Source organism: Drosophila mauritiana, chromosome X (assembly GCF_004382145.1).
Source record: "Drosophila mauritiana strain mau12 chromosome X, ASM438214v1, whole genome shotgun sequence".
Taxonomy (NCBI): Eukaryota; Metazoa; Arthropoda; class Insecta; order Diptera; family Drosophilidae; genus Drosophila; species Drosophila mauritiana.
The window spans coordinates 9,651,420-9,666,227 of record NC_046672.1 but is presented as its reverse complement, the minus strand read 5'-3'; the positions used below and the strand labels follow the sequence as shown (position 1 = coordinate 9,666,227).

The 14,808-nt window shown below is 42.1% G+C and overlaps 6 protein-coding genes across 6 annotated transcripts; 2 read left to right on the top strand and 4 right to left on the bottom strand.

Annotated features, from left to right (window-relative positions):
• Positions 1–241: 241 nt before the first annotated feature.
• Positions 242–826, bottom strand: LOC117147114. Its single transcript, XM_033313883.1, has one exon. The coding sequence runs from the start codon at positions 785–787 to the stop codon at positions 422–424; it is 366 nt and encodes a 121-aa protein (XP_033169774.1). The 5' UTR covers positions 788–826; the 3' UTR covers positions 242–421.
• Positions 827–2,601: 1,775 nt separating this feature from the next.
• Positions 2,602–3,250, bottom strand: LOC117148175. The gene has a single exon (XM_033315444.1). It carries the CDS (start codon positions 3,177–3,179, stop codon positions 2,658–2,660), a length of 522 nt encoding a protein of 173 aa, XP_033171335.1. The 5' UTR covers positions 3,180–3,250; the 3' UTR covers positions 2,602–2,657.
• A 4,012-nt stretch (positions 3,251–7,262) lies between these two features.
• LOC117148313 lies at positions 7,263–7,929 on the bottom strand. Its single transcript, XM_033315642.1, has one exon. It carries the CDS (start codon positions 7,838–7,840, stop codon positions 7,352–7,354), a length of 489 nt encoding a protein of 162 aa, XP_033171533.1. The 5' UTR covers positions 7,841–7,929; the 3' UTR covers positions 7,263–7,351.
• A 578-nt stretch (positions 7,930–8,507) lies between these two features.
• Positions 8,508–9,385, bottom strand: LOC117148312 (integumentary mucin A.1). Its single transcript, XM_033315641.1, has 2 exons — positions 9,105–9,385; positions 8,508–8,985 (listed from the first exon to the last, which is right to left on the bottom strand). Exons 1-2 carry the CDS (start codon positions 9,355–9,357, stop codon positions 8,609–8,611), a joined length of 630 nt encoding a protein of 209 aa, XP_033171532.1. The 5' UTR covers positions 9,358–9,385; the 3' UTR covers positions 8,508–8,608.
• Positions 9,386–11,089: 1,704 nt separating this feature from the next.
• Positions 11,090–13,300, top strand: LOC117148324. The gene is made up of 2 exons (XM_033315656.1): positions 11,090–12,946; positions 13,052–13,300. Exons 1-2 carry the CDS (start codon positions 11,947–11,949, stop codon positions 13,114–13,116), a joined length of 1,065 nt encoding a protein of 354 aa, XP_033171547.1. The 5' UTR covers positions 11,090–11,946; the 3' UTR covers positions 13,117–13,300.
• Positions 13,301–13,793: 493 nt separating this feature from the next.
• LOC117147282 lies at positions 13,794–14,260 on the top strand. Its single transcript, XM_033314124.1, has 2 exons — positions 13,794–14,066; positions 14,130–14,260. The coding sequence occupies exons 1-2, from the start codon at positions 13,836–13,838 to the stop codon at positions 14,136–14,138; spliced, it is 240 nt and encodes a 79-aa protein (XP_033170015.1). The 5' UTR covers positions 13,794–13,835; the 3' UTR covers positions 14,139–14,260.
• The last annotated feature ends 548 nt before the right edge of the window (positions 14,261–14,808 follow it).

The window sequence follows — 14,808 nt, the reverse complement described above, 5'->3', positions numbered from 1 at the left end:
GACATTTTAATCGTTTGCTGCTTTCTAGTTCATGTAGCTTATTCTATTTAATTTTAGTTATATTATGATTAGATTTTTGTGTTCTTCTTGAATGTTTTGTGTAAATTGTTTAAGGTTCAAAGATCCCCCAATAATTGATTTGTTGTTTCCTCAGTGTGTCTAACTTAATTAGCCCCCAACTGATAACCATCGATCTGTGATCCCCGCTTATCAGCCATACTTAAGTCGCAAAAAACACAGCTCACGATTCCAACATCACTTTAGTTTTTATTAATATAGATCACAAAGAAAAAAAACAAAGAAAGCTTATGCAACGAGACGAAGGGGACCTTCAAGCGATTGCAAAATCCCCGTAATCATAAGATTAATGGGTTTGTTAATGGACTGGGCTTTAGGTTCGGATCGAATCGGTGGGATGACCTCATGGGATCGGGGTGCTGGGTCCTCCGATGGGGGCCAAAAGGACCTTCTCGGTGGGGGCGTCATAGGCCACTGGGACTTTGGGCGTGGTCGAGGGCTCATCGGTCAGCTTGTGCTTCAGTTCGTCGTACTTCTGGGCCACCGAGCTGCCAAACTCCTTGGCGCCCTCGCCGATCTTGTCGGTGTAGGGCTTGGCGGCCTCGGCCACCTCCTTGGCCCCCTGGTTGACCTTGCAGCCGAGGTTCTTGAAGAAGTGCTTGAAGTCGCTGTCCTCGGGACTCTTGGCCTCGTCGCACTCGGCGCGAACTTGGCCAGCGGCCATTAGCAGGACCAATCCGATCAAAGAGGACACCACGAGCGATTTCATCTCGACGCTCTCAGCTTGACAACGTGACTGACTGATCGGTTCGCTCCGAGACGGCGGTCTACGATCTGAAATCTCGGGTCTCCGACAACCGGTTCCGCCCCTCCCAACCCCCCCGTCACAACTTATCCACCCTGGCTGAAAACTAAGCCCCAAACAAGTTGCGTTCGTGCGATCGGTTGTTTGGCGCTCACTCAATGCGAACTGCTCTAGCTTTTTTGTAATGTAAGCTTCACTGCACTGCGAGAAAGTAGATAGAAGTTTTTAAAGACCCTGAAAAGATCAGCCATAAAATGATTGTCATAAAACATTAATAATAAGTCCATAGTGTCTTCTTAGTTTGTTAAAATGAATTACATTAATTTGAACTTCGAACGCTTTTTGTCTATGTATTAGAATATTTATTTCTATGATTATTAATCAACAAAGAAACTTGCGATTAACGGGTAATTATTCTAAATAATTCATAAATTTTAGTTTAATTGTATAGAAAATTATTGATGAATAACGTGTGATAACGTGAATTTCAATTTATTCGTATGTGAAAAGTGTGCTCCATTAAATGTTCGCTTATTGTTTACACAAATTTTACGCGAAATTGATGGATAATCACCTAACTGAACAAAGCCACGGAAGCGTTATTATATTTCAAACAACTATCAAATGTTGTCAACCAAAGTTCTATTTAGTATTATTTGCACCCCAATTCGCTTTCCCATATTACAGATAAGTTGTGAAAGAAAAACAATCAATTTATTTCAGATATAGATTTTCAACAATTATTAGATCATTATTTCTTTATTCACGCTACAAAAAAAAAACATATGCTTATAATATAACTGACTTCAGTGGTTATTCATACTGTGAGTCCGTTTGCGCTGTGAAATTTATTATTTGCGGTGTTGGAGTTTTAAAGTGCATTGTTTTGTTTTATAATAATTAAAACAAAATATTATTTCTTGTGCTTGTAGAGCTCGAATTACTCATTTGGGTGTCTCATTCTTTTGACCCGAATTCCGACTGGTTCCGACTGGGGCACATGGCGGCCTGGGACGTGTGGGGTATACCCAATTGTAGCAGCAGCCGCGATGATCCCTTGCAGAGCATATGAATCCCGACCAGACCATTCCCTGGATAATTGGCAGTGACAGGGAGGTGATGACGATGATTATCAGCAGTCCGCAAGTGCCCAGAAGCTGCATCTTTCTCGACGACTGGCAATTAGCAATTGAAGCCCATCCAGTGAGATCGGGCCAAAGAGCCTCCTGTCGCTGGGATGATTCACTGATTCACTGATCCGTTGACACCAAAACCGGCTCACAAGTTATGCCGGAGTGGCAGGGCTTCAGTCAGCAGGCTGTTTGTTTATTTTAACCAATAACCACAGTGGTAAGAAAAGTCCAGAAGAGAAAGTCGGGAAAGAATCACAAGTGATGTGAGTCACCAAAGCGGAGGAAGAGGTTCATTAAGAACTTAAATCCAACTGGCTCTGTAGTCCCACAAGTTTTTGGGTTCCAGTTATGCTAAATTCAAGATTTCTTTTGTAAACACCGGACTTGAACAACAAACACATTGACCCTTTAGATTTGATCTATTAAAATTACTTTGGAAGTGAATTCTGCAAACAAAAAGATGTGTTAGAAAAAATAATATATGAAATGTGTTGTATACTTGAACTTACCCATATGTATACCAGTTGCAATGATGAATCAGCAAACGAGTTCGTACATTTTTCATTTGATATTATATAAAATAGATTATATAAGAATATATTAAATTAAATGCTGTCAACTCATAAATAGGAAATGCTCATCGAATAAAGATCAAAATAATTTATTAATATGTAATATTATACATATATATAAGTGCTTCACTAATTCTTCTCTGGAATGTAGTCCACCTCATTCGCATTGTCCTCCAGCCAGTCCAAGTGAACTGGCGGTGCAGAAGTGGTCAGTTCCTCCTTAACATCGTTTTTGGAGGAACTGGAAGCTTCCGAAGTGGAAGTGGTGGTAGTGGTGGGGACCTCCTCCGGCTCCTTTTGCTCATCCTTGTCCTTCTCCTTATCCTTTTCGAAGTTAACCGGTGAGGCGAGCACATTCACCAGCTTATTTATGCGCTGGAAGAGCGATATGGTGGCATCCCTGGCCTTCTCCTCCAAGATCTTGGCCTCCTTCTCGATATTGGCTATCCAGGGCTTGGCCTTCTCCAGAGTGCATTGCAGGCTGTGGACGAATTTGTTGACCTCACTGGTACTGGGAGTGGTCACCGAATCCGCATCCTCAGCAGACTTAGCCTCCGATCCGCAGACAATAGAGGCTGCCTGCATTTGACCACTACTGGCCAAGAGGCACAGGCTGGCCAAAAACACGGCGATGGTCAATGAATTAGTCATCGCAGTTGTGGATCTCAAATCTCGAATATCGTGTATCGCCTCTGAGGCCCCACAATCGACTGAAACCCGTTTGCAGTCGCAGTCGTAGCCACTTGACCAAGTTCTTGGGTATCTTGTGGCTTTTGGGTTGCGCTATGGGTTTTCAAGTTACGAAGCTCGGCGAGAAAGTCGTCGGGCAACTAAAATGCATTTTTGTGCGAAGAGAGAGGCCTAGGAAAAATGAGACTGGGGAAATGGAAAAGGCGGAAGGGACCGGAGAGACAGAGAATTCTTAACAATGTATAAGAGACAAAATGGGAAAAGAGAAATTTTTACGTCTACTAATTTGTAAAGGTGACTAATCCATCAAGTTCAACTTACACACGACATCCCAACTAAAATTAGAAAAATTAATTTTTGGGTGAATTTTTGCATTTTTTGTAAGGGGTAACATCATCAAAATTTGCAAAAAAATGATCCAAAAATAGAATTTCCATTTGTGGATACAGTTCGATTGGGAATTTAAATACGTACACAACGAGGTATGGCATTTCATATTCAGACAATTATTTTTAAAGTTGTGTAAGAAAAACTGATTATTTGACTACCGAAATTCGGAAAAACAGCTTTTGCCAAAAACTTGATATTTACAAATGGAATTATCGTCATAAAATCGCAAAAAATTTTCATATAGATAAATGAATTACTATTTTGAGCAGCTAATTACCAGTGCTAACGACCCCTATCACTTTTTGAACAATTAAGGAAAATTAATTTTTGGGTCCATTTTCGCATTTTTTGTAAGGGGTAACATCATCAAAATTTGAAAAAAATGACGAAAAAACAGAATTTGCATTTTTGAACACAGTTTGATTGGAAATTTAATTACGAACTCAAAGAGGTATGGCATTCCAGATTTGGAATATTATTTTTAAAGTTGTAGCAAAAAAATGATTATTTGATGACCGAAATTCGAAAGAACGGCTTTTGCCAAAAACTTGATATTTACAAACGGAATTTTCGTCATAACTTCGCTGAAAATTGTCATATAGACGAAAGAATAACTGTTTGGAACAGCTAATTACCAGTGCTAACGATCCCTATCACTTTTTAAAGAATTTAGAAAAAATTATTTTTGGGTCAATTTTTGCATTTTTTGTAAGGGGTAACATCATCATAATTTGCAAAAAATGGCAAAAAAACAGAATTTGCATTTTTGCACACAGTTTGATTGGAAATTTAATTACGAGCCCAACAAGTTATGGCATTTCATATTTAGACAATTATTTTTAAAGTTGTGGCCAAAAGACTGATTATTTTAGGATGAAAAATCACAAAAATTCATTTTTGAAAGAAATGCATTATATGCGAACTGTTTGTACAAAAACTTGACTAAAACCGGTCAGATGTCCGAGAAAATCACTGTTTTGATACGCATATATAGTTTCTCGCTGGTATTTAAATCTTTCAATATTAATATTCATGTTGATTTTCCTTTTTTTTTGCTATGAATGTAAAATCGCATTGGAGTCTGAAAAACTTCTTTTGTTGTTCCGCAACCTCATCCGGAAATCGTAGTTTTTTGTACGGAAATTCTTAATCGCTGATCGATTGCAGTCCCGCTGCCGTTGCCCCGTTGTTTTCCATTTTCATGTTTTATTCAGGCCTAGTTTACAAATTGTCGCAACGGCTCTGTGGAACGTGGCTAGCACGAAATGAATATTTTGAATACAAATAATTTAAAGGCGGACATTCGGAATAGGACAAGCTCTACGAACTCGGACTCCAAATTGCTCAATTCGCCAAAAAACAAAATGGACAAAAATATAAAAAAAAAAAACAAAAGCGAGGAGAGAGAACTTGTTGCCATGTTTTTCCACCGCCCAAAGTCGACTTTTCGAGTAAATAATTCCGATGCCAGAATAGTTTCAAGTTCACTTTCGACTCCATGAAGTAACTTCAAGCCAAACCAAATTTGAGGTTTCCGAAAATATTTCTACTTCTGCCGGCAGTCAGAGCTTAATTAAAGTGTCTGCTTATTACACTTTCAGCAAGCCGAACAAGTTAAGAACATGCTAATAAAACTAGCCGACATTTAAAATTAACTGCAGCTAGGTGATGTTCTGGAATGTGGGAAAAAGTTTTTTTTTCATTCGGAGGCAATGCAATATTTTCTAAAGGGATTTTCATCATAACTCGACTGCAAATGGTGATAAATCTAAATAAATGACAATTTTAAAAAGCTTATTACCAATACTAACGATCCCTATCACTTTTTGAAGAAGTTTTTTTTTTATTTATTAAAAAATAAATTTTTGGGTCAATTTTCGCATTATTTTGTTCACTTAAAAGACATAGGATGATAATTTCCAAACCAAAAAAACAACACCAAACAAAAGCAGTGCAGAAAATGCTAATTTGGTATAACGGCATCGTTGGCACGGCATCGCTGGCATTACTGCCACTCTCCGACGCCGATTTTGTTCATCGCGCGCCTGAAATGATACAAATTAATAATCTCCATAATATGAATTTTCAATTAAAAAATGAATGCGTACCTGTTCGCGGTAGATATTTTTCTCTTGTGTAGTTAAGGAATTCCAAGCATCCTTAGCTCTTTTTGCGATAACGCTTTGTTTTTTAAGCTCTTGATGTTCCTTACGGAATGTAGCTACATATTGAAAATATGGGTTGATTGAGGGCATCTTTTTTCGATAGATTATTTTAGATTATTTTATCAAATTGATGTGTCTTACAGCTGTCCCAAGTAACGAATGGGGTTCGAAAAACCGAATTGCTAGCTGTATACGTGTACGGCAAACCCCACGCCAACTAGATGGAATAAAGTTAGATTTGATCAAAACGACGCCGGCGGATTCGCATCCTGGGAAACATCCTTCTGTTAGGTGGGTACGCCCCCATGTTTTCCTTTGCCGTTGGCGGTGTGGTAAGTTCATCATATTAAATTAAATATTAATATTCAGCTTATTTAAATTTCTAGCCGCCGCGCTAATTAACTCGGTGTGGCTAAGAAATTTTGGTCAAATCGTATCGACGTGTTGTACACTTTATATGGTCGGAGACTAAGTTACATCATTTTCAACGAATCTAGAATACCCTTTTACTCTACGAGTAACGTGCTTAACTACGTGTTGTGAACTTCTAACTTGGACAAAATGGGTGTTGGTTGCAGTGATCTGTAATCCTTGCACTTCAGATTCTACTTTTTGGTTTTGTTGGTGTCCAGTCCCATTGATACTGCTAGAGCAGTATGTTTTCTTGATAAAACAGCATCATCTGCTTTGCTTATAATTTCATTGTTTTATTACCATTTTTTGGAAGCGCTTATGTCATGCTGGCGATGCTGGTATTGATGTTGGGCACGAAGGCGTTGCAGCCGTCGACTACCTCTTGGTAGCATTGACGTAGCAGGAGGAGGTGTTGAAGGGCAGGGCGGCGCCCTGCTTGATCATCGTGTTCATGCGGCGGACAAGAGACATGGTGGCGCAGAAGGCCTTCAGGGGGCAACGCATGACGCTCGACAAGGTATAACATTCCAAATTCAGGCTTTTATTTTTATAGTTAAGGCAAAAAAACTGATTACTTTATGACCGAAATTCGGAAAATCGTCTTTTGCCAAAAATTTGATATTTACAATCGGAATTTTCATCATAACTTCGCTAAAAATAGTCATATAGATGTAAGAGTAACTGTTTTGAGCAGCTAATTACCAATGCTAACGATCCCTATCACTTTTTGAAGAATTTAGGAAAATTAATTTTTGGGTCAATTTTCGCATTTTTTGTAAGGGGTAACATCATCAAAATTAGCAAAAAATGGCCAAAAAATAGAATTTGCATTTTTGAGCACAGTTTGATTGGAAATTTAATTACGAGCTCAACGAGGTATTGCAGTCTAGATTTGGACTCTTATTTCATAAGTTGTAGCTTAAAAAACCTATCAAATATCTAAAAAAATCAAATTTAATTGGGTATTTCATTAATAACTCAACGCAGTATGGCACAGTTTATTTGGAGCATTTTTTGCAATGCTGTGTCCAAAACACTTAAAATTCACATACCACGAACTAAAGACTTTTCCACATTTGTATTTTTACTTTCCATTTTTATTTACACAAAAAAAATCATAAAAAAACTTAAGTGTTAACGGGAAAGGGGAGGAATCTTTAGGGACTATTTCCTCAACTTGCTGCAGTTGCCCAAGGCATCCAGAATGTGTCCATGCCCACACTGTTGCTCGCCCTTGAGGATGTCCGGATTGATAATCTCTACGTTGGCCAGGAAACCGCGATCCTTGCTCATCTCCTCGGCGGAATCCTTGGCCAGCTTTTCGCGGAAGTCGTCGAAGCGATCCTTGAGATCGCTACCCAAGACCTTGGCCTTCTCGCCCAGCTTCTGGGCGCCCTCTTTGAGTTCCGTGCCCAAGTCCTTGGCCTTCTCGCCCAGCTTCTTGGCTCCTTCCTTGATGTGGCACCCCACGTTCTTGAAGAAGTCGCGCACCTCGTGCTCCGAACTGCTACTGCTGCCCGTAATCTCCGATATCTTATCGGTCACATCTCCAAGTCCGGGTATCTTGTCCTCGCAATCGAAGAGTCCCGCCTGACTTTGAAGAAAAACTCCGGCGAGCAGCAGGAGGACCAGCGATCCTTGCAAGCTATTCATCTTGATATATTCGGTTCCTTTGGCTTTATCCACAAAAACCAGACTGAACGTTGACTCCACTGATACTGGACTGACCTGGGGCGCTTCGATTTCCACCCATTTTATTCGTATCGCCGTCGCCTTTGTGTGTCACTTGCTTCGCATTTTCTTTAATTCAATTGGCGAACGGCAACAATCATCGCAATTGTGCGCTGATTTAAGCACAACTCGACAAAGATACAAATACACAATGATATGGATGGAGATACAGCTGCAGGCCGATGATTCCGTGATGGTCATCCAGATAATGTTGCCCTTTAAAATATATATCCCAGTATCGCTACGATTTCCCAAATAAATACGATTATTTCCTCGTTAAGCCGGAAGCTGTGACAAATATGGCATATAAATAGACCATATAGTATATATACTAGACGAGATCCGTTCAATTGGTATTTACACTCGACTCAGACGCACAAATCTGGAAGTGACCTACAATGGCACGAGCTACTAGTGATTATATAACAATTGGCGAGGCCAGAACATTCTCGAAAACTGAAAATATTTGAGGGAGATGCGTAAAACTGAAAAACTAATACTGAGTGTTCTAAAAAAAGTTTCCGATTTTTTTCAGGATTTTGTATAACATCAAAAAGTTACTCTGTCAACCCTCGAAAAGGCATTTATGTAGCATTACATTATGTATTGCCATTTTATTGATGTTCAATTGAGTCAACAGATGAAATCGAATTGCAATTACCCCGATCATTTGCTGCTTTTCATTGGGGTCTAATTCCAGGTGCCGTCATCATGAGCCCCAATTGAGTGGATTTTGCTATCGTAAGTGCCATCTATAGAGGCGTCATCCTCCTGATCCTCCTGATCTTCCTGATCTTCTTGATCCTCCTGATCCTCAATGTCCTCTTCATCGTCATCTAACAATTTGATGTCTTCATCTGAACTTGGTGCGTCTGTGGATTCAGTTGTGACTTCGGGTGCCTTGGGGGAGGTGGTGGTTCTGAGAGTGGTTGTGGTAAGGTTGGTGGTTGTGGTGGGATTGGTGGTTGTGGTGGGGTTGGTGGTTGTGGTGGGGTTGGTGGTTGTTGTGGGATTGGTAGTAGTGGGTGGCGCGATAGGGGCCACGGGATTCTTCACTAAATCTTCACCTAATATAGAGAAATCATTTTGTTTATGAAATGCTACGATGCTCGCCAGTAAAATTTGCGTAAAATCTAATTTCATGAGTGAATTGCAATTATGCAAAACTTGTTGTCTTGTTTCTTACACTCCGGATGGCTTGGATCGAAGTCACAGCGTATCCTCCAGTCGAATTCGTCCTCATCGAGCGGGACAACCACCTTCTTGGGCCGCCTTACGTAGAACACGTCCTTGACCTCGATGATTTCGAGATCGGGATCGTCGGGTGATGTGCGTCTGCGTATAAATCTTAGTTTTTTCCGCTCCGGGAGAGAGCGAGCCTGAAGAATCTCCAGGCAGGAGATTCCCAATAAAAGAATAAGAAACAGGGATCTGCTCATCGCGTTGTCTGCAGCTCAACTATTTTGGAAGAGCTTCTCTTGCAAGCTTCTCGCATGGAATTAAAACTGTGTGGAAGCTTATCAAATTCGATAACCTTCAGACCTTGGACCCAAGAGTGGTCTGGAGGGGTTGTGTGTGGAAGAATGTTGGATGTGGCATACTTTCGGTCCGCTTCGCATAATTGCGGCTCACGCCTCGTGACGATGCATCAACGTCCGCATAAATTAGATTTCCTCCACGGACGCGCAACAAATTAGCCGCAAACATAATTGCCTCGAGCTTGGCTAAAAGCCCAACCCCCTCTCCACCCCCGCCTTTAAAAGTGGCACGCCATGGGACACGAGAATCTGCGACAGATGGCGGAAATTGGTCGAGCAGTAAGACGCCTGTTTTCTTGGGCATATCGCAATCAGCGAGGCGCATAATTAATAAATAAACAAATGTGTGGAACTATTATTGTAAGTCCAAACAAATATTCAGTTCGCTTCTGTGGTAAAAAATTGGAGACCGGCTGGAAGAAAACGGATATCCTAGAAATTGCACGCCCTAGTGACACTGAAAAATAAAAATTATTTCTTTCGATTGTGAGAGATTCTAACTGCACACTTGCATTCAGCTCTTTATCTTAACTTAGTCAACAGGCATAGGCTTACAAATGTATCTTAACTTAAATTGATGTGCTCTCGATCCCCTTCCTTGATCTCCGAATTTCCGAGCAGCTGACTCATCCGCAAGTGTCAGGACCTCGCGCATCGATATGCTCGGCGAACTGATGAAAAATATGTGAAGAGTCATTTTCCCCAAACATATTTGCCCCATTCGCCTCACTTTCCCATCGTTTCTTGATGCCACTTTTTCATTTTGCCCCTGTTTGTTTGTCATTTTTCAATGGCAAAATGTTGGTGGGGCTGGCGAGGGCAGGGCGGTGCAAATTAGCCGAGCAACGGCGGCCACATATGTTTCAGTCATTTCCCAATAACATAACAGAATACTGTGTGTGTTTCCCTCGCCTCGAAATGTGGGCGGCCGCGGGGCGTGGCACGGGATAGATAAACAAAAGTGCTGCGTAGCAGCACACTGAAAATATTCATACGCTACACATTTAAGAGGCATTATCACTTTGATCTGTGGTCGGTGACATCTTAAAAAAGTATTCTTGAATTATTAATCGGTGACATGTTTTGTGAGATTTGTCGGATTGGTCTTGTCAAAATGTTGGAAGAACAGTCGTGTTAGGGAGAAACACTTTTCGGAGAAATATTACTTTTCTAATGCCTCATAGTTTTACTCTGATCTAAAATTGGGATTCTAATCAAGTAACTGCTGTGCCTGGCAATGCAAATAAGCAATTTACAATGAAATGTATTTTAATTAACAAATAAATCTTATTCAAATTGTCATTGAGAAGATAGATAGTTAATTTCCTTGTAACTATGTTACTTTTTAAAAACCACGTTTCTATTTTATATTTTATCAGCTATGCAGCTTATCTGGTTTTTCTTACTTTAAAAATTATATTTAAAATTATGAAACTGATCTGCTAGGGTATTCATATTGATATATCCGTGGCTGGTCTTTTACCAAAATGTTTTCCTTGTGAGAGCGTGAAATATGCAAATTGCCAGTGGGTCTGCCAGCGGGTAAGGGGGAGGGGCGGTTGCGTTTTCCCCGCTGCGGAAGGGGGCTGTGTGGGCGGGGCAGGGGCGGCTTTCTCGGCCCACTAGATGCGGCCAAGACGAACAGTTGGCTACGAGGCACGTTGGCGGGCGGAACACAACGCGATCGCAGCTGATCGCCGGTCATAGAAACGAGCGGGACGGCAGACGCGAGTCGGAGCGAGACGGCGAGCTTGGGAGCTGTGGAGCCCCAAGGGTGTGAGCGAGAGACAGCATTGGCACGTATATAATTGACTGCGGAAAATATCGCTCTGTTTTCCCACTCTGTTTTTGTTTGCCAGGCCATAAAACTCAGTTTTTGTGTGGTGTGTTCTTGGAACTTGTGGCACACTGTGTCCCACTCAAGTGTCACCATTGCGCGCGGGGTGAGGGGGAAAAGTTGAGGAAAATTGGGAAAGCGTTCGGGAACGCCTTTTTGGGAGCGGATCAACTATAAATAGCAGAACATAAAAGAGAGAGAATACTGACAAAAAGAAGCCGAAAATAATTGAAGCGTGGGCAGAATTCAAAGGACAGTCAAGCCAGGCTACAGTGAACATGGAACAAACAAAACAAGTTGTAAGCTAAAAAAAAAACCCAAATAAGAAGGCAAACAAAGAAAATCAAATGTGCATATAAATACCAAAGAAATATTAATAAAATTAAAGTCAAAGACCTTTTAGCGAGTGTCACCTATACAGACATAGTTGAGATAAACAATAAATTGGCCAAAGGCCAAAGCAGCTACCAAAAAACAAGAAGAAGCAGAAGATCAGCCGTGAATGAAGAAGAAGCAGCAGCAGATAAAGGCAGATCAAACAAGCGAACAACGGACAACCAACAGGTGGAAGGAAACAAAGACCCAAAAACCCATAGAGCGACCCCTGATCTTTAAATCCAAATTAAAAAGGGTGCCACAGCTGATGTGCCGCCATGTCCCAAGAAGCTGCAGAAGACGATGAGGCTCTGCAGGAGGAGGAGGAGGAGGAAGCGGAGCAGGAGGATGATCCGCTGGCCAATTTGCTGAGATTGAAGCTGAAGAAACCACCCCACTGGAACTGGGAGCTGAGCACCTCTCGCAGCTGCAGTAATATTGCTCTGCCCAGGATCTTGTTATACGATCACACGGGCAATCTTCTGGTGGATGCCGATGGCCAGAAGGAGGAGATCTACACATCCAGGGATTCGCAGAGGCGTCGCAAGCGCTCGGCCACCGCAAATTTGGAGCGCAATTTCCATGGCCTTCGAATAGCAGAGGCCACGCCCACTCCCACGCCCACCGTAACGCCCAGCGAGGCCACGCCCAGTTCGAGTCGGGAAAGTGGGCGGCGAAAAACGCATGGCAGCTGCATTGACTTCAGCACCCACGAACTGCCCAACTGGGAGCCACCGGTGAGTTCGCGGCGCTCCAGTTCGCTGCGTGGAGTTCGCTTCCAGGAGACGGAGGACCTGCCCGTTTATCCCACGCCCCCCTCCACGTCCACACTGAATTCGTCAAGCTCGGGACCCAGGGAGAAGCGACGCTACCGCCGCTCGCAAAGCTCCATCCTGGAGAGATTCAGTCTCTCGAAGGGCCGCCATTCATCGCCGGAGTTCGCCCAGGAGGAGGATGTGGTCAATGCGCCGCGTTACTACCTGCGAACCAGCAAGGCGGGAACCCTGGTGATTCGCGAGGAGAGCTTCAGTTCCCAGAAGATGAGACATCGCCGCCGTCGTCCGCCGAAGCACTCCTCCAGCGAGAATATCCTGCAGGAGCAGGAGAAGGAACCGCCAGCCACCAGTGTCGTGCAGGCCACGACTCGCAGGAGAGCGCAGGAAAGGACACTCTCTACGTCGGAGGAGGATGTGCGGAATGCGGCGCAGGAGACACGAAGATCCAGGGGCAGGCCCAGGAACACAAGCCAACGCAGCTGCGGCAAGGATGCGGCTCAGGGTATGTTGGGAATTTAATAAAATTGATTATTTGATCAAAATAAATATAAAAAATATATAAATATATCCATATTCTCAACCTTAAACTTTTAACATCCACTTGTAGAGCTCATCACCGTGGATCCCGATAATTGTGTATATCGAGCAGCGCCGGGCGCCACCGCACGATAGAAGAAGAGAAGCTACAAGACCCCTGCAAAACCAATGAAAGCCTCCCAAGACGACGGGATTTGGTCTAGAAAACTGCACAAAATGCCTGGAAATGCAGGCAGTTCGAGAACAGACAACCCTAGAGTTCCTCCATGTGATGTAAGACGATTAAACATATGAAAATAAAACCAATGCCTAAAACTCAGCAGCAGCAGTAATTTTTTGCTACACTTTGCCGCAATCACATTAATTAAGGTAAACATATAATGAGGACACTATTGAATTGGTTTGTTGGTGCCAGAATATAATTTTATCAAAACCCATTTGCGAAAAGATCTTACATTGTCATACTTTGACATTTGTCCCATTAAGCTGTTGAACATTTTTAAAAGTAGGTTGCCAAAAAGGTCTGTCAGCCTTTCGATCATTAAATATATAAAAAAAACTTAAGTGAGACTATTTAAAAAACATTAAAATATAATTTATTCTTATGTTTGAGCTCAATTAAATCATAGTATAGCACGGCACCGAATTCGCAAATAGCCTAGACAGCCTAGAAGTATGCAGCAATTTTGCTCGCATACAGATTGAGATGATTTCGATGTGAGATTGCAGAGTGTCCAGTGCGACACTTAGCGACTCGTGGCTCCCAGTAAACAAGCTAATCAGCAAGTGATAAGCTGGTCGTCGGGCCAGTTTTAAATCAGTGAAAACAGTGCGACTGAAACCCTTGGAACGAGATGCGATCTGTACTGCCGTCGGTGGAATTTCTGCTGCTCCTGGCTCTGCTGCTCGGCTTCTCGTGCACTGAATCCGGCAGGGTGATATATTTCAATGAACTGAACACCACCCAAGCCCGGGAGGCGGCCAATAACAACACCCATGCCCTGGGCAAAGGAATGCTCCTCGATGTGCGGGGAAATCGCTGCCCACGCGGATTCGTTCGCGATCATCATGGGCGTTGCAGAAGGGTGAGTGCTCTACCGATCTCAATTACGTTTAATTTGCTAATTCCAACTTGTTTACCCACTTAGCGTGTCTAAAATTGGACTCCCCCACTGGGCAAAGTTAAATTTAAATGCGTGTTTATTTTTAAGTCTGTTTGCCTCGCCAGATTAAAACTGTCTACGGATCTTGTAAAAACGATATGACAGATAACAGCAAATAGTATTTGTTTTTGCTTGGAAACAGCATCTTAAGATAAGATTATAACTTCGTTCATATGGGTACTTTCTTAAATGTATAAGTAATTGGACAGAAAACCAATAACTAATTTAATATTTAATCCTTTATAGCAATATACAAATATGAACACATAATATAATCGTTAAGAAAAGTAGTTGTTCTGAACAGACTGCGTTCTAAGGGCTCAAGGCTTTGCTAAAACTATGTTGGCCTATTGCATAAGTATGTTTCACATGTAGGAACCCCCAGATGGTACGATCCTAATGGACATTAACCCTTTCGCTTCGTCATGAAATCGAAACTACGTCACATCACGTGTCGTCGATCACGAAAAGTATGATGAAATACTGCGCTCTATGGGTTTCTGCAGATACAACGCAGATACAAGATACAAGATACTATACACAGAGCACTAGACCCAACAACTCCGGCGTCAATAAGATAACGATGAGTCGAGGAACACTTCTGACTCAGCGCTATAATAATAACAGTCAGTTGCTCTGGCAACGACCATTATTCGGTCACATT

Excerpts from the sequence above, each read along its gene's own strand:
- LOC117148313 (XM_033315642.1), bottom strand. The coding sequence starts at position 7,840 with ATGAATAGCTTGCAAGGATCGCTGGTCCTCCTGCTGCTCGCCGGAGTT.
- LOC117148324 (XM_033315656.1), top strand. The coding sequence starts at position 11,947 with ATGTCCCAAGAAGCTGCAGAAGACGATGAGGCTCTGCAGGAGGAGGAG. Across the intron at positions 12,947-13,051 it reads CGGCAAGGATGCGGCTCAGG|AGCTCATCACCGTGGATCCC; the intron begins GTATGTTGGGAA and ends ATCCACTTGTAG.
- LOC117148175 (XM_033315444.1), bottom strand. The coding sequence starts at position 3,179 with ATGACTAATTCATTGACCATCGCCGTGTTTTTGGCCAGCCTGTGCCTC.
- LOC117147114 (XM_033313883.1), bottom strand. The coding sequence starts at position 787 with ATGAAATCGCTCGTGGTGTCCTCTTTGATCGGATTGGTCCTGCTAATG.
- LOC117148312 (XM_033315641.1), bottom strand. The coding sequence starts at position 9,357 with ATGAGCAGATCCCTGTTTCTTATTCTTTTATTGGGAATCTCCTGCCTG. Across the intron at positions 8,986-9,104 it reads CGATCCAAGCCATCCGGAGT|GTGAAGATTTAGTGAAGAAT; the intron begins GTAAGAAACAAG and ends TCTCTATATTAG.
- LOC117147282 (XM_033314124.1), top strand. The coding sequence starts at position 13,836 with ATGCGATCTGTACTGCCGTCGGTGGAATTTCTGCTGCTCCTGGCTCTG.